Raw genomic sequence first — 15193 nt, 5'->3', positions numbered from 1 at the left:
AACCTCTGAGCCATTTCTCCAGATCCATTAATTTTTAAATAACATTTATTGTGTGTGAGCTTGGGGCAGGGGGTGCGTTCAACATGGCACACGAGCGGCGATCAGAGGACTACTTGTGTCTGTTCTCTCCATCCAGCATGTAGGTAGGTCCCAGGGGTCAAACTGAGGTAATAAGGCTTGGCCTCAAGCGTCTTTACCCGCTGGCCCTGGCCCTTACAACTCTCATTTATGTGCCCTGAAGGGTGCGCGGATAGGATACCCATCGCTTTCTAGCCTCTAAGCGGTGGATAACTCACAGAAAAAAACTGAGGCAGGGAAGAAGGTGTCACCACCGTGGACAGAAAACAAAACAGGAAGCAGTAGCGCCGCCGGTAGTCGCGTTCTCGGTTGCTAGGACACCTCTCCGGAAGTGGAGTGCGCTGGGCCGACTGATTGCAGTAGACAGGCCGGGCAGGGTACTGTGCGCCGTGGGCGTGGCCGCGCGTGGAGATTGCGCACGCGCGGGCGGGCGCGCCGGTGGAGGATCCGGGCGGTTTAGCTCCTGCTACTTATCCAGTCAGTGTCTTCGCTACTCAGCGTCCTTTCCTTCACTGATCTCCTGGGACTTGCGTTGTGCCTTCCGATTGCTGTAATTGCATCGTTGTCTTTCTCACGGGCTAGTCTAGGTAGGCTTTCAGTGCATCCGCAGTCTGTATTGTTTGAGGTGGCATCTCTTTTTCGGGGGTTGGGGGGAGCCGCACCTGTGCGAGGAGCTCAAGGCCGCTTCTCTTGCTCCTCTGCAAGACTGCACCGACCCGAGATGCTGTCCTCTTTGTTGGGGGGATGGGGTGGCAGTTGTGGTCGTCTGTGGAGCAGGGCTGGGGAACCGAGAGGGGTGTTTGCAGGGACTACATTCTCAACTGGACGCAGAGAGTATACCCCTGCAAACCAAGTCGGAATTGGTAAGGCAGGCTTTGTTTGGGAAACATTTAATGAGCATAATACAGTGACAGCATGTTGACAGCACACAAAGAGAAGCCCCGCTCTGCTCTCAACGAATCGGAGACGCTGGTAGATAACCACTTTAGGTCATGACACTGGCAACCTACGCCGGTGTGGAGAGGGATGCAGGTCATGGGTGTGCAATATTATATAGTATTTTCTTTATTTAAATATTCTTCACTATTTAATTTTTATTATGTGTATGTTTGTGTCTCAGTGCGGGTGTGTGCACGTGAGTGCAAGTGCTGGTGGAAGCCAGAAGAGGGCGTATGGGAGCCCCTGGAGCTGGGGTTACATACAGAAGGTAGTGAGCAGAGTGCTGGGAACCAAACCAAAGCAGTACCGGCTCTTATAGCTGAGCCATCTCTCCAGCCGTGTAGTTCTTCTTTTCTTAGAGATAGCTTTTTCTCCCATTCATTGAAAGCTTGTTGGAAAAGAATATAGATACTGGGAATCCTGGTGTTGTTGAGACTTCACTGTCTCTGATTTGTAAAAATGTCGAAGTGAGAGAAGCAGGGTCCTTGCCTTCTGAGGCTGGACACAGAAAGGCGATGAGACTCCGGTAAGTTCTCATCTGTTTGTGGTCCTAGGAAGGCTGTCTTGACCCCTGTCTGGGGCTGTAATCACCACAGCAGGTGCTGAAGCTCTTTGGCGTACTCCAGCAGGCCTGAGCTGCCCATCTTCCCCGAGTTGCATACTGCATGTTCCTAGAAAGCCAAGTCTTTAGGGCGATTGTTGCTGGTTTCTCAACCTTGGAGGGCTGGACTTCCTCTCACCCACTGATTGGCCTGAGTAGCACTTATCTGCTCCTATACAGAGTGAATTTATTTTGTGGTTTTACAGAGACAGGGCTTCATGTAGCCCAGGCTGGCCTGGAACTCCCTATGTAGGCGAGGATGACCTTAAATTTCTGATCCTGCTGCCTCTGTTTCCCAAGCACTGGGATTGCAAGGCTGTGCCACCATGCCTGACTCCACTTCTTTTTTATTACTTGTCATTTATATTTCATCATTATGTGTATGTGGGCACACTTGTACTACATATGGATGTCAGAGGGGAACATTGTGGAGTTGGGTCTCACCTTTATGTGCCTTCCAGGAATCAAAATCAGGTCTCTGAGCTTACGAGACAACTACTTTTATTTACCTGCTTGGCCATCTTGCCAAACTATTGTTGTTGTTGTTGTTATTTTTTGAGATAGGGTCTCCCTGAATAGTCCTGGAGCTCACTAGGTAGACCATGCTGTCCTGGAACTCATGGAGATCTACCTGCCTCTGCCTCCCCAGTGCTGGGGTTAAAGGCATGGCACCACCAGGCCTGGCACAATACATCAGGTAGTTACTAAGTACCTACTGTTGCTAGACACTGTCTGGGGGCTGGGGCTTCAGCAGGAAGTGTGGCATGCTGGTAGTCCTGTGCTGCTGTGTCTGTGTAGAGACATAACATGAAGTAGACAAGCAGATTTCAAATTTGAGCATGGGTGAGAATCATCTAACAGCTCCCTGGATGTTCCTCCAAAGAATCTGAATCAGGACATCACTGGTGAGGGGAACGCAAGAGCCAATCTTACTTCCTCCTCTGTCTTCCTTTCCTTCCGTGGCTTCATTTCCCTTTCCCTTTCTTCCCTTGGGCTGGGGAGGAATCCCAGGGCCCCTGTAAGCCAGGCAAGTGCTCTACCAATCAGCCACACTCCAGGCTCAAAAGGCAGTTTTTCTGACTAGTTCCTTGGGATGCTATGATGCCATGTACATGACCCATGGGCCAGCCACACCATGAGTAAGAGCCAGTCTAGCCAGCAAACAACATGTATACCGTAGAGAAAATACAGTAACTCCCCATATCCATGGATTGGCCTTCCACGATTTCAGTTCAGAAGATTCTAGAAATACATAGTTCTTTTAAAAATAATGGATGTTTCTGCTTATGTGTGACTTGTGTACCAGGCGCTGGCTGAGCATGTGTCAGATTTCTCTGCTACAGAGTTACAGTTTCGAACTGCAGTATGGGTACAAGAGCTTCCTGTGTTCTGAACCACTGAGCCATCTCTCCAGTCCCAAGAAATAAATGGTTACTAAGTTGTAAGTGGTCCAGCATTGTGATTACTTTTCTGAAGTATTAACCTTGTAGTGCCTTGTCCTGCCTGAAACAGTAATTCTTCTTCGCCTTGTGCTATCACACTGCCTTTACCCATAGTAGTGGGCCCCAAAGTGTAGGATTGGCCATCCTGGCTACTTGGAAAGAGCTCTCCAAGTAGAGATAGAGATGTACAAGTTTGTCACTGGTGCATGGATGGGAAGAAACAGAGTTTATGTAGAATTTCAGCCGCCAAGCAGGGTCTTGGAGTACATCCTCTATGGAAAGTGGGGGACTGCTCTAAAGTGTCTGTGGCACTGTCGAACTGAAGATGGGCTGTCAGGAAAAGCTACTCTTGGGAGTGGACATTTGAGAAGGGGCCAGATCTGTGTGAAGAGCACAGGCTCCAGACATTCAGTTTGGTGGATGGGGGATGGAAGAAGGTAGGAGCTGGAGAGGGAGGAGTAAGGGCTGAGAGAAGACAGGGCTCCGAGGGAGTAGTGCAGGTTGGAGGTGGTGGCACAGGTAGGGCCAGGCTGGCCTTGCATGGCCCGGGAGCTGATAACTTCACCTGAGGTGAATGTCCAAAAACCGGCTGGGCCGCCCTGCGACAGCCATCAGGCCTGTGTTTTTGTCCAGCAGAACTATGGGACTGTGGAGGACCCTGTATGGACTTGGGGGAGCGGGGAGAGGTTCTGGGACACAGCCGATACCTGATTTGTCCCCTTCAGGATCACACCCAAGCTTGTCACAGTATTGGTTTGTTTTTTGTTTGTTTGTAACCTTACTTATTTATGTATTTTTTACATATATGAATGTTCTGTCTACATGTATAGTTGCACACCAGAAGAAGACATCAGAGACCTCCCTTTGTAGATGGTTGTGAGCCACCATGTGGTTGCTGGGAATTGAACTCAGGACCTCTGGAAGAGCAGTCAATGCTCTTAACCTTTGAGCCATTTCACCGTCCCTGTGTTGTTAAAGCAGCTTGCCCTATGTGTCTGTCACGGTCTCTGGGACTGGACCATCGCAGTCAGCTCTCTGCTGTGCCAAGTGACTGCCATTGCCGAATGGGTAGGTTTAAAGCTAGGCTGTGGATGGCCATGGGAAATCTTGTTCTCCCTCTTGTGAAGGCTGTACCCAGTCACCTGGGGCAGGCGGGTGGCATGTTGTCTTCTGTAAATGATCTGTAGACTGGCTGGCTAGGGTTGGTCACCTCAGATGGCTTTGTCTTGATTAAGTTTTTATGATGTGCAAATGTTTTAAGAACTCATTTTTATTATTTGTGTGTGTGTGCCTCTGGGAGTGTATGGGCATATGTGTGCAGTGGCCACAGAGGCTCTTTCTTTTTTGGTTTTGTTTTGTTTTGTTTTGGTCTGAGATAGGGTCTCACTGTGTATGCCTGGCTGTCCTGGAATTCACTGTGTAGACCAGGCTAGCCTCAAACTCACTGGGACCCCTCTGCCTCTGCTTCTTGAATACTGGGATTGAAGGTGTCCGTCTGTATTTCCTTTTGAGACAGGAACATCACTCTACAGCCGTGGCTGCCCTGGACCTGACGGAGACCAGGCTAACTTAAAACTTGCATAGGTTCTTCCTGCCTCTGCCCTCTATGTGTTAGGAGGATGTGTGACCTACCATGACAGGCTACTCCAAAAACCTTATGATTTAAGAGTCTGCTCTGTGAGCATTTGCTAACCAAGATGCCATTGCTGGAAATCTACTGAGCTGGTCGAGGTTTGCTCCAAAACTGTGTCACTTGTTTCACTTGTTATTCTGTGTTGCTCGTGTTTTTGTCAGTGACGCTGAGAGACTCTGGACGCTCCAGGAGCTGCAGAAGGTCCTATGGTAAGTGCTAACACTCCCATGATGGCCAGGGGACAGAGGATGTGTGTATGTGAGGAGGAGGAATGGGTGGTCAGCCTGAAACTCTGGCCTCCCAAGGCTCAGGCTCCGTCCCTTCTCAGCAGGATGAGGACAGGTGTGTATGTCACATCTGCAGGCACCTGGCATTCTGTGAGTGGCCATGGCCACATGTACAAAGTAAAAATAAATAAAATCTAACAACGGTTTTTTAAAAGCACGATTAGGTAGCCGGGCAGTGGTGGCGCACGCCTCTAATCCCAGCACTTGGGAGGCAGAGGCAAGTGGATCTTTGTGAGTTCAAGACCAGCCTGGTCTATAGATTGAGTTCTAGGACAGCCAAGGCTACACAGGGAGACCCTGTCCTAAAAAAAAAAAAACCAAGCCAAACAAACAAACAAAAAGAATGAGAGAGGTAAAGGGGAGGCAAACAGACCAGACGGGCAGTGCTGGGCAGGGGTGAAGATGCCCAGGCCAGGATGTGCAAATGGTTGTAGCTTCATCAGAGGTCAGTTCAGGGGTCTCCTCTCAGAACAGCCTTCCCCAGCTGCTCTGAACAGAGCCCTTTCTGCTCTTTTAGCCCTCACGACTCTCCCGTGGTTCCTGAGACAGATGCCATTGGATGCCAGTGGGTGACTATTTAATTAACCCATTTATCATTGTTGGCATAGGGGCTGGGCATTTATGGAGTGCTGGAGGCCTGTCTGCATGTGGAGTGTTGACAGTGTCCTTGATCCCCCATACTAGATGTCTTAAGTGTCTCCTTTCCCCATACATGGTGACCTGATGTCTGTGGACATCACCAGCAATTGTGGGGCAGAGGGTAGGTGTAAGCTAACCTTTGCATGGTGACTAGGGAACCAACACCCCTTGGTGGGTCGGGGGCATTGGTCAGTGGTGAAGTTTCTGAGTGCAAAGATGTGGGTCTCTTCCAGGATCATGGCGGGAAGGGTGAAGTGGGTCACTGACATTGAGAAGTCGGTCCTAATCAACAACTTTGAGAAGAGAGGGTGGGTCCAAGTGACAGAAAATGAAGATTGGAATTTTTACTGGTAAGAGTACAAAGCTTTGTGTCTTCTAAATATGTCGTCTGTTTGAGACTGCTGAGCCATCTCCACCATTTGTGTCTCTACGTAAATAAACCGAGCTCAGGGCTGGAGAGATGGCTCAGCGGGTTAAGAGCACTGGCTGCTCTTCCAGAGGTCCTGAGTTCAATTCCCAGTAACCACTTGCAGCTCTGTCTGTCAGGACCAGGTTATTGAGCTTGGCCTAAACCTTGAACCACTTCATTTAGGCCTTTCCCTGAGATGTGTTTGCTGGGTCTCCGATTTCTCTTGGCCAACTGTCTGGCGTCTTTGTTCTTCCTCTTTGGCTGGCGTGGCGAAAGCCAGAGTCCAGTTAGCTCGCTGTCTCTGTCTCTGTCTCTCTTTGTCTCATGCTTGTGATTCAGATGTGAGCTCTCTCAGCTACTGCTCCAGCACCGTGCCTGCCTGCCTGCCATGATGGCTGAGCATTCTAACCCTCTGGGACCGTGAGTCCCCAGCTGAATGCTTTGTCTTATGAATCGCCATGGTTACTGTGGTTTGTTACAGAGATAGAAAAGTGAGGCACTAAGCAAGTACTTCTTCCTCCCGCTGAGCCCTGAGAGGGAGGGCTGGACTGAGCAGTGACGAGGTGGGGCTGGCAGGTGACAGCTCACTCATTAGACCCACAGTTCCAGTGGAGAGCATGGAGTATCTTCCTTGCTCAGATAAGAAGTGTTTTGGAGCTCTTTTTATTTTACCTTTTGGAAGGGAGGTATTAGGGATCTTATGATTTTACCCAGCCTTACATTCAACTTCTGGATTCATCTAGTTCTACCTCAGCCTCCAGATAGCCGAAGGCTGTAGGTGTGTACGACCACAAAAGGCTTTAGAGCTTTTTTCAAAGACATGGTCTCACTGTGCAGCTGCTGGAATTAAAGGCATACACCATGTTGCCAATCGTGTGTGTGTGTGTGTGTGTGTTCATGTGTATTTGTGTTTGGGTTTCCATGTGTCTCTGTGAATGCACATGGAGGCCAGAGATTGATATGTGGTGTCTTTCTCTATCGCTCTCCACTGTAGCTTTTAAGGCAGAGCCTCTCACTGAAACTGAAGCTCAGAGATCCTGCCAGACTCTCTGAACTGTCCAGCACACTGCAGGGCCCCACCTCTCTCTGCCGCCTTGGTGCTAGCCCACAGGCGAGCACTGCCACACCTGGCTTTTATGTGGACACTGCGGATCCGAACCCAGGCCCTCGTAATTTTCACACGAGTGCCCACACAGATCCAAATACACACATTGACAAACATGCTTAAACATTTTTAAAGTAAAATAAACAAAAGAGGGGCCCTTAACTGCTAGGGAATGTTAAATGGAAATATTTTGGGCAAAGGGAAACCCTGTCTGGGAATTTCTTACAAAGAAGTCCACTCTATGGGGAGAGAGATGGGGGTCAGGTCCCATGCTGTCATCTGTGAAAGCTGAGCCCTGAGGTTCAGTGGGTCTGTGTGGCTGACCTTCTCATGATCAGACATTTTATTTTATTTTATTTATTTTATTTTTTACACACACACACACACACACACACACACACACACACACACAGAGGTTATCGTGTCAAGCCAGGAGAGGAAGAGAGGAAGAGAGAGAAAGGAGGAAGGAGAGAGGAAGATCAGAAGAGAGAGTGAGCATGATCAGACATTTTAAAAGGCGCTCCGTTTCGGTCATCATGGAGTCGGTTACTTCAGCGTGCTCTATTGTGTGGGGGAGCATGGAGGAGGACAGAGTCCACAGAGAGCCTATGGCCTCCTTTGTCTCTTCAGAGGTTCCCTCATGGGTGCCGGCCATCCTTCCTTCCTTCGTCCTCCCTGTCCCTCTGTGAGGTTTATGGGGACAGTGGCTTCACCGTAGGATCAGATGGCACCCATTTTCGGTGGGACGTGGTGGCAGGATGCAGAGGCAGGTGCATCTCTGTAAGTTGGATGCCAGCCTGGTCTACAGAGGGAGTTCTAGGACAGTGAGGGCAACACAGAGAAACCCTGTCTTGAAAAAAACAAAAACAAAGAACACAAGAAAGGTAGAACCCGCTATCTCTCCTCCTGAGCCCTCTCTGTGAGAGCCCTAGAATAAAATTTGCTGGCCGACTTGGGGGCCTCAGGTCACCACGTCGATATTCGTGTTCAGATGCTTTCTCTGAATTTGGGCAGAAATTAATTTCCTGCTGTTAGCTTCTGAGAGGCTCTGCCCAACCTTGTCTGTTAGCTGTGTTAACAATCAGCCTGATGGGGTAGGGAGTGGGGAGGGGAGGGGGTGGGGGGAGGGGAGGGTTGGGGAGGGGGGGGATGGGAGGTGGGGGTGGGATGGAAGAATGGCTCAGCCCCTAAGAGCTCTTGCAGAGAACCTGGGTTGGATTCCTAGCACACCCCCCCCCCCCATGGCTGCTCACAACTACCTGAAACTCCAGTCCCCAGGGACCCAGTCCCTCTTCAGACTTCCAGGCACAGAGCATGTGCACCAGGAGCCTGGCATCAGCCAGTGAGCAGTGAACGGTCTTTACCTGGGACCTGATGCAAGTGTCAAGGCACAGGGTCAAAGCCATTCTGTCCCTCACCTGGCCACAGCCCATCATCCCTGAGTGCCCATTCCATGCCGCAGCCACAGAGTACACCGGAGCACACCAGGGGGACTGACTGGGCTGTGAGCACACACGCACTCAGACCTGGCTCCGAGCCCCCGTCCCTTCTGTTTCAGGATGAGCGTGCAGACCATTCGCAACGTGTTCAGCGTAGAGACTGGGTACAGGCTCTCAGACGACCAGATCGTCAACCATTTCCCCAACCACTATGAGCTGACCCGCAAGGACCTGATGGTGAAGAACATTAAGAGATACAGGAAGGAACTGGAGAAGGAAGGAAGTCCCCTGGCGGAGAAAGACGAGAATGGGAAATACCTCTATCTGGGTTGGTGCCTTCCCTTGGGCCGTGGGTCCTAAGTCAGTGAGCATTGCTAGTTCTGCGATAGAAATTGGGTTGGAGAGATGGCTCAGTGGTTAAGAGCACTGACTGCTCTTCCAGAGGTCCTGAGTTCAATTCCCAGCAACCCCAGGGTGGCTCACAACCATCTAATGGGATCTGATGCCCTCTTCTGGTGTGTCTGAAGACAGCTACAGTGTACTTACATTAAATAAATAAAATTAAGAAAGAAAGAAATCATGTCCAAAAGCATTCTAGGGAAGAAACGCAATGGTGTATTTCAGCTTAACAACTCTTGGGTCACACGCCATCTCTGAGGGAAGTCAGGACTCAAGGCTGGAGCTGAAGCAGAGGCCGTGGAGAAGCACCAATTACTGGCTCACTTTTTGTCGCTGGCTCAGCCTGCTTTTTTTTTTCTCCTCAAGAAAGGGTTTCTTTGTGTAGCCTTGCTATCCTAGAACTCATTCTATAGACCTGGATGGCTTTGAACGCACAGAGATTTGCCCGCCTCTGCCTCCCAAGTGCTGGGATTAAAGACTGCACCAACTTGTCAGACCTAGGATTCAGGACAACCTGACAGGAATAGCACCGCCCACAGTGGGCGGGACCCTCTCCTGTCAATCATTAATCAAGAAAACGCCCTACCGGCCAGTCTGATAGAGGCATTTAATTAAGATTTGTTCTTCCCAGGCATGTCTAGGTTTGTGTCAAGTTGATAAAAACCAACCAGCACATTGAACTAATCATTTCAGGAGTTCTGAGGGATTGGTGGTTGGTTTTGCCGGGTGAGCGGGTTGAGGCAGATTTTGCTTCGCCTCTGACGTCTCCAGGTGGGTGGGTAGGGCTGATTTTGGTTCAGACCCTGAGTCTTTGTTACTATGGGGCTGTTGAGAGAGAAACTTAGAAGGGACAAAGGTGTGCCCAGTGCCGCCACTCTCTTGAGCCACACTCAGGGATGGCGTTTTTTTTCCGAATGTATGGCTGTGTACCACCTGCATGCAGTACCCAGGAAGACCAGAAGAGGGCATCGGGTCGCTTGGAACTGGAGTCAGATGGTTGTGAGCTACAATAGATGCTGGGACTAGAAACGGTCCTAAGCAAGAGCAGCCAAACGTTCGTAATCACGGAACCATCTTTCCAGTTCTTGGGCAGAATTTTATCACCAACTTCTCTGGCCTCAGTTTCCCCATCTGCTAAGTGGGAATGATAGCTGCCTATTGGACAGCTTACTTGAGGTTTAGGTGATGTATTTCAGTGCACACAACTCAACAGGGTCCCTTCTTAGTACACATAGGAATAGGATAGCAGGAGTCCTGTGGTGTAGGTTCAGGGTTGAGGTGACAGGGTGCTTGATGAACCCTGAACCGTGGTGATGTTTTCCAGGCCCTGGCCCCAGGTGGGTAGCCCCTTACGGCAATGTGTGTCTTTACCCCAGACTTCGTTCCGGTCACCTACATGCTCCCCGCTGACTACAACCTGTTTGTGGAAGAATTCCGGAAGAGCCCATCCAGCACCTGGATCATGAAGCCATGCGGCAAAGCCCAGGGAAAGGGCATCTTCCTCATCAACAAGCTCTCACAGATCAAAAAGTGGTCTCGGGATAGCAAGACATCCTCGTGAGTTGAGAACACACATCCCCCAGCCCCCTCCCCAAACTGCACGTGAGGTGCCGGCTTTTCCCAGCATGTGATGTTGCACCCTAGCAGGGCTCTTGTGGCTGAAGACACATAATTAGCCACAGATGTCCCCGTGGTAAGCCATGGGGCATGTGGCACAGGCCCTGAGCAGTGGCTTAGTGAACCACTTGGTTCCCAGGCTGCTTGAGGCAGGCACAAGTGTGGCAATGAGGTACCTGCTGCAGAGCTGGGGGCCTGCAATCCTGTGTCCGAGGGATCTAAGAACATTAGCAGCACCTGATAGAACAGGTCACTAGGGTGAACCCTGGGGAGAGCTGGAGTGGTCTGCGGGGGGCGGTGGAAGGAGAGAAGGAGGGGGAGTCTAGTTCACCCTGTGTTGACTTACCTTCAGGAGTCCCCAGAGTATAGAACATCTTGTATAGAGCATTTCAATCTAATTACACTTTGTCCCAGGATCCTTCTTGGCTGGGTTCCCAGGGGCCATCCTGCAGCTCCTTGCATGGCTACTAGCTAAGACATCCTCCATGGCTCCCTTGTCACCCCCCAGCTCCACCTCGAGAGAGGCAGGGGGCTTGTTACCTTTATCAACAATTACATATATACTTTTATCAACAAAATCTTTTGTTTTTATTTTTTTATTATTAATTGCATGCATACATATACCCACACATGCACGGTTTATCATCCGTGCCAGGGTTCACTCTCGGTTTGGTCATTCTGTGACTCGGACAGTGTATGACGGTGTTTCCACCCCCACAGGTTCATACAAAGCAGTTTCACTGGGCTGCTGTCCTCTGTTCACCCCCCACGGCCCCACACGCACTTCTTCCGGTCCATCCTCTAGTAACAGTTGGTCTTTTTACCGCCCGCCTAGTTTTCCTTTCTTCAGAATGTCATCTGGCAGGGTTGGGGATTTAGCTCAGTGGTAGAGCGCTTGCCTAGGAAGCGCAAGGCCCTGGGTTCGGTCCTCAGCTCCGAAAAAAAAGAAAAGAAAAAAAAAAAAAAACAGAATGTCATCTGGCTAGAGTCACACAGTGGGGCCTTTTCAGGTTGTCTGCTGTCGCTTAGCTGTGTGTGTTTTTAAGGGCCTCCCTAGGCTTGGCGTACATTATGTCATCTGGCTTACTCACTCATTTCTTTTCGTCGCTGAATAAATAGTTCTGTTATCTGATAGTTTACCCATTCACCTTGATTGCTGGCACGTCGTGGCAGCCATGACTGATCTTGCTTTAAGCATCACTATGCAGGGTTTTTTCTGTGATGATTCTCAGCTCCTCTGGGTGAATGCCAAGGAATCCGTCCCCACCCCCAGCTGCATATGGATGTCTAATTTCAGTGGCTGTCTTAGTTTGATTTCTGTTGCTGTGATGAAACACACTGACAAAGGCAACTCCTTAAAGAAGGGGTTGCTTTTATCTCTCAATTCCAAGTTACATCCCATCACAGGGAGGTGAAGGAAGCAGGAACCTGAAACATTATCTCCATCACGTTTGCAGTCAAGATCGGAGAGAAATTACTATGTACACGCCCTCTTGCTTACTTGTGCTTAATAGCTTTCTTCAGGCTCCCTGGCATAGGGAATGGAGCCACTCACAGTAGGCTGTCTTTTCACATAATTAAGATTGTCCCCCATAGGGGGCTGGAGAGATTACTCAGTGGTTAACTTGCTGTTCTTGCAGAGGACCTGGATTCAGTTCCCAGAACTAACAACTGTGTTGTGGTAAAAATAAAAAAAAAATGAGGGTTTTTCTATCAGTTTCCATGAGCTGGATCTAATCGCTCTCTGCCACCTTTTAGCCGCCCTCTCCATGTGGTCCCCTAGGCAGTAGTTACCACAACTGACACACACATATATCTTGTTCTGCGGGCCCTGCGTGTTCTCACTCTGCACGGGCAGCAGAACCAGATCCATATGCTCCAACTGCCTCTCAGCCATTTCTTTCACACACCGTCTGTCCTCTTTAGCCCAGTAAAACCAAAGTTCCAGAAACCTGTAATTTAGCAATTAGATTTACACATTAAATTCTCAGTCCACAATTCATCCACATAATAAATTCATTGCCAATTGATAAAGATGTAAACCGCCCACCTAGACAAGATAAAACTGGTTTACCTAAATCTGAACCATCCTCCTCCGTAGACTCCAAAGACTCCATTTTGATCCCCCACTTTTCCTCCTCCTCCTCTCCTCCTCCTCTTCTTCCTCCTCTTCCTTCTCTCTCTCTCCCTCTCCCACCCTTTCCCTCCCTCCCTCTCTCCTAGACTTTTTCCCCACCTACCCTTCCTTCTCATCCAATGATAGGCTTTGCCTTATCCTGGACCCGCCTTGCTGCATAATGACGTCATCCTACACCACTGTATGTAAATAGCTCTAGTTCCAGGGCACCTAATACCTCTTCTGCTATCCATGGGTGCTGCCCGCACATGGTGTACAGACAGAAAGGCGTTTCCCATAGACACGCCCATAGGTCAAACTAATGTAGAGAGTGCCTAAGCGAGACACTTCCCAGATGACTCTAGGTTGTGTGAATTTAATGATTTAAGGTAACCATGGCTGGAGAGCTGACTCAACAGTCAAGAGCAATTGACTGTTCTTGCAGAGGACATGGGTTCAAATCCCAGCACCCACATGGCAGCTCACAAGGGTCTGTAACTCCAAGATCTGACACCCTCACATGTGTACATGCAGGCAAAACACCAAAGCACATAAAATAAAGATAAATTTTAAAAGAAGAACACTGGCTGCTTTTCCGGAGGACCAGGTTTGATTCCCAGCCACAAGATAACTTACAATTGTCTAGTCCCTCTACAGGCACTGTGTGCACGTGGCCAGACATACATATAGACGAAACACCCATACACATTAAATAAATCATTTAAGAAGGAAACTAGCTGTCACAGCAGCCAGCAAGCTGTCGCTTCCTTCCTTCGCAAGCCGTGCCTTTAACCTTGTATCGTCTACAATCTAATTGTGACTTCCTCTGATGTGTGTAGGTTTGTGTCCCAGTCCACAAAAGAAGCGTACGTGATCTCACTCTATATCAATAATCCACTGCTCATCGGTGGGAGGAAGTTTGACCTTCGTCTGTATGTCCTGGTTTCCACATACCGCCCGCTGCGCTGCTACATGTAAGGGTCTCACTCTGCCTCCGTGGGGCTCACTTCGTACTGTCATTTCTAGTGTTATTAATGACTCAGTGACAAGGGAGACTCCCAGCACCTGGCTCAAGGTGGGTATCAGATGGGCAGCTTCTGTTTGAGCAGTCAGCCTAGAAGCTACCGGAGCTCATACAAATAAGGGGACTGCTCTTTTGGGCATTGAAGCAAGTGGGGTATAGTGTTCACACCTGAAATCCCAACACTCGGGAGGTAAAGATGAGAAGGTTGAGAGTTCAAGGTTAGCCTGAGCTACATAGTGAAACCCAGAGCACCGGGAGCGAACATTCACTCTTCTGTAGAGTGGACTGGTGTATTTTCAGTTTTTCTTTTCATTGTTTATTTATTTATGTTATTTCGAGACAGGCTTTCTCTGTGTAGCCCTGGCTGGCCTAGAACTTGCTCTGTAGACCAGGCTGGCCTCACACCCAGAGATCTGCCTGTGCCTCTACCCCACCTCCCACACCTCAGTGCTGGGATTAGATATGCGCGCCCTGCTGCCCAGGACTGGTGAGTTTTCTTCTGCATCGCCTGTGACTCAGAGTGCCTTCCCTCCCTCCCAGGTACAAGCTTGGGTTCTGCCGCTTCTGCACAGTGAAGTACACTCCAAGCACTAGTGAGCTAGACAACATGTTCGTCCACCTTACCAATGTAGCCATCCAGAAGCACGGGGTGAGTGCCTCCTCTCTCCCTGGCTTTGTGGGATTCTCTCCCATGTATATTTGCAAGAGGGGACCAGGCTAGCTCTGGGAGAGAGCCATTCACAACCCAGTGGCCCGAGGTCCAGAAGAGACTCAGGGTAGCAGAGATGGCTGTCCCAGGTGCTTTACCTAAATACCTACTTGGGGTAGGAGAAGAGGTGGGGATGCTTAGAGAAACAAGAGTGTGGGTTCAAGCCACAGCTTTCTGCTTCTGTGGATAAGATGGCTGAGTGCTTTTCTGTTTTAGTAAAAGAAGGGGCCCTCTGAGATGGATGACATCCTGATACCCTTGTTCCTCCTTTTGTTGTGCTGAAATTGGCCTTGGAGCCTGGTGCATGTTGGGTAAACCCTCTACCTCTGACCTGTACTCCTAGCCTCTGAGCCTCCTCTTGCTTTCTTTCTTTTTTTTAAAAATTTATTTATTTATTATATATAAGTACACTGTAGCTCTCTTCAGACACACCAGAAGAGGGCATCAGATCTCATTACAGATGGTTATGAGCCACCATGTGGTTGCTGGGATTTGAACTCAGGACCTCTGGAAGAGTAGTCAGTGCTCTTAACCACTGAGCCATCTCTCCAGCCCCTCCTCTTGCTTTCTATTTTGAGATGGTATCTCACTAAGTTACTTGGGCTGACCCTGAACTCATGCTGTAGCCCAGCCGGGCCTTGACTTGTGATTCTCCCCGCCCTGATGTCTGAATAGCTAGAGTTACAGAGTGGCACCAACAGGCCCAGTTTAAACACCTCTGTTGTTGTTGTTATTTTAATGTGTACATGTGTGTCT

At 49.5% G+C, this 15193-nt stretch overlaps 1 protein-coding gene across 11 annotated transcripts in view; it reads left to right on the top strand.

The window, feature by feature from the left end:
• Nucleotides 1–464: 464 nt before the first annotated feature.
• The window catches only part of Ttll1 (TTL family tubulin polyglutamylase complex subunit L1), a 29298-nt gene continuing 14569 nt past the window's right edge, over nucleotides 465–15193 (top strand). For 2 of the 11 annotated variants that reach the window (XR_010053011.1, XM_063263933.1), the window contains exons 1-9: nucleotides 472–665; nucleotides 2925–4128; nucleotides 4855–4902; nucleotides 5498–5549; nucleotides 5853–5969; nucleotides 8692–8900; nucleotides 10348–10528; nucleotides 13544–13678; nucleotides 14269–14377. Coding sequence is in view for 9 of the 11 variants with exons in the window: in XM_063263933.1 (XP_063120003.1) it covers nucleotides 3993–4128; nucleotides 4855–4902; nucleotides 5498–5549; nucleotides 5853–5969; nucleotides 8692–8900; nucleotides 10348–10528; nucleotides 13544–13678; nucleotides 14269–14377 (987 nt within the window). In the remaining 2 variants the exon portion in view is untranslated. Of the gene's footprint in view, nucleotides 666–2924; nucleotides 4129–4854; nucleotides 4903–5497; nucleotides 5550–5852; nucleotides 5970–8691; nucleotides 8901–10347; nucleotides 10529–13543; nucleotides 13679–14268; nucleotides 14378–15193 lie in introns of those variants that run through there. The other 9 variants (XM_063263932.1, XR_010053012.1, XM_063263934.1 and 6 more) reach the window with 9 other exon arrangements.

This window comes from Rattus norvegicus, chromosome 7, assembly GCF_036323735.1.
Source record: "Rattus norvegicus strain BN/NHsdMcwi chromosome 7, GRCr8, whole genome shotgun sequence".
NCBI lineage: Eukaryota > Metazoa > Chordata > Mammalia > Rodentia > Muridae > Rattus > Rattus norvegicus.
The sequence above is the reverse complement of the archived record's forward strand: the minus strand, read 5'-3'. Positions and strand labels throughout refer to the sequence as shown.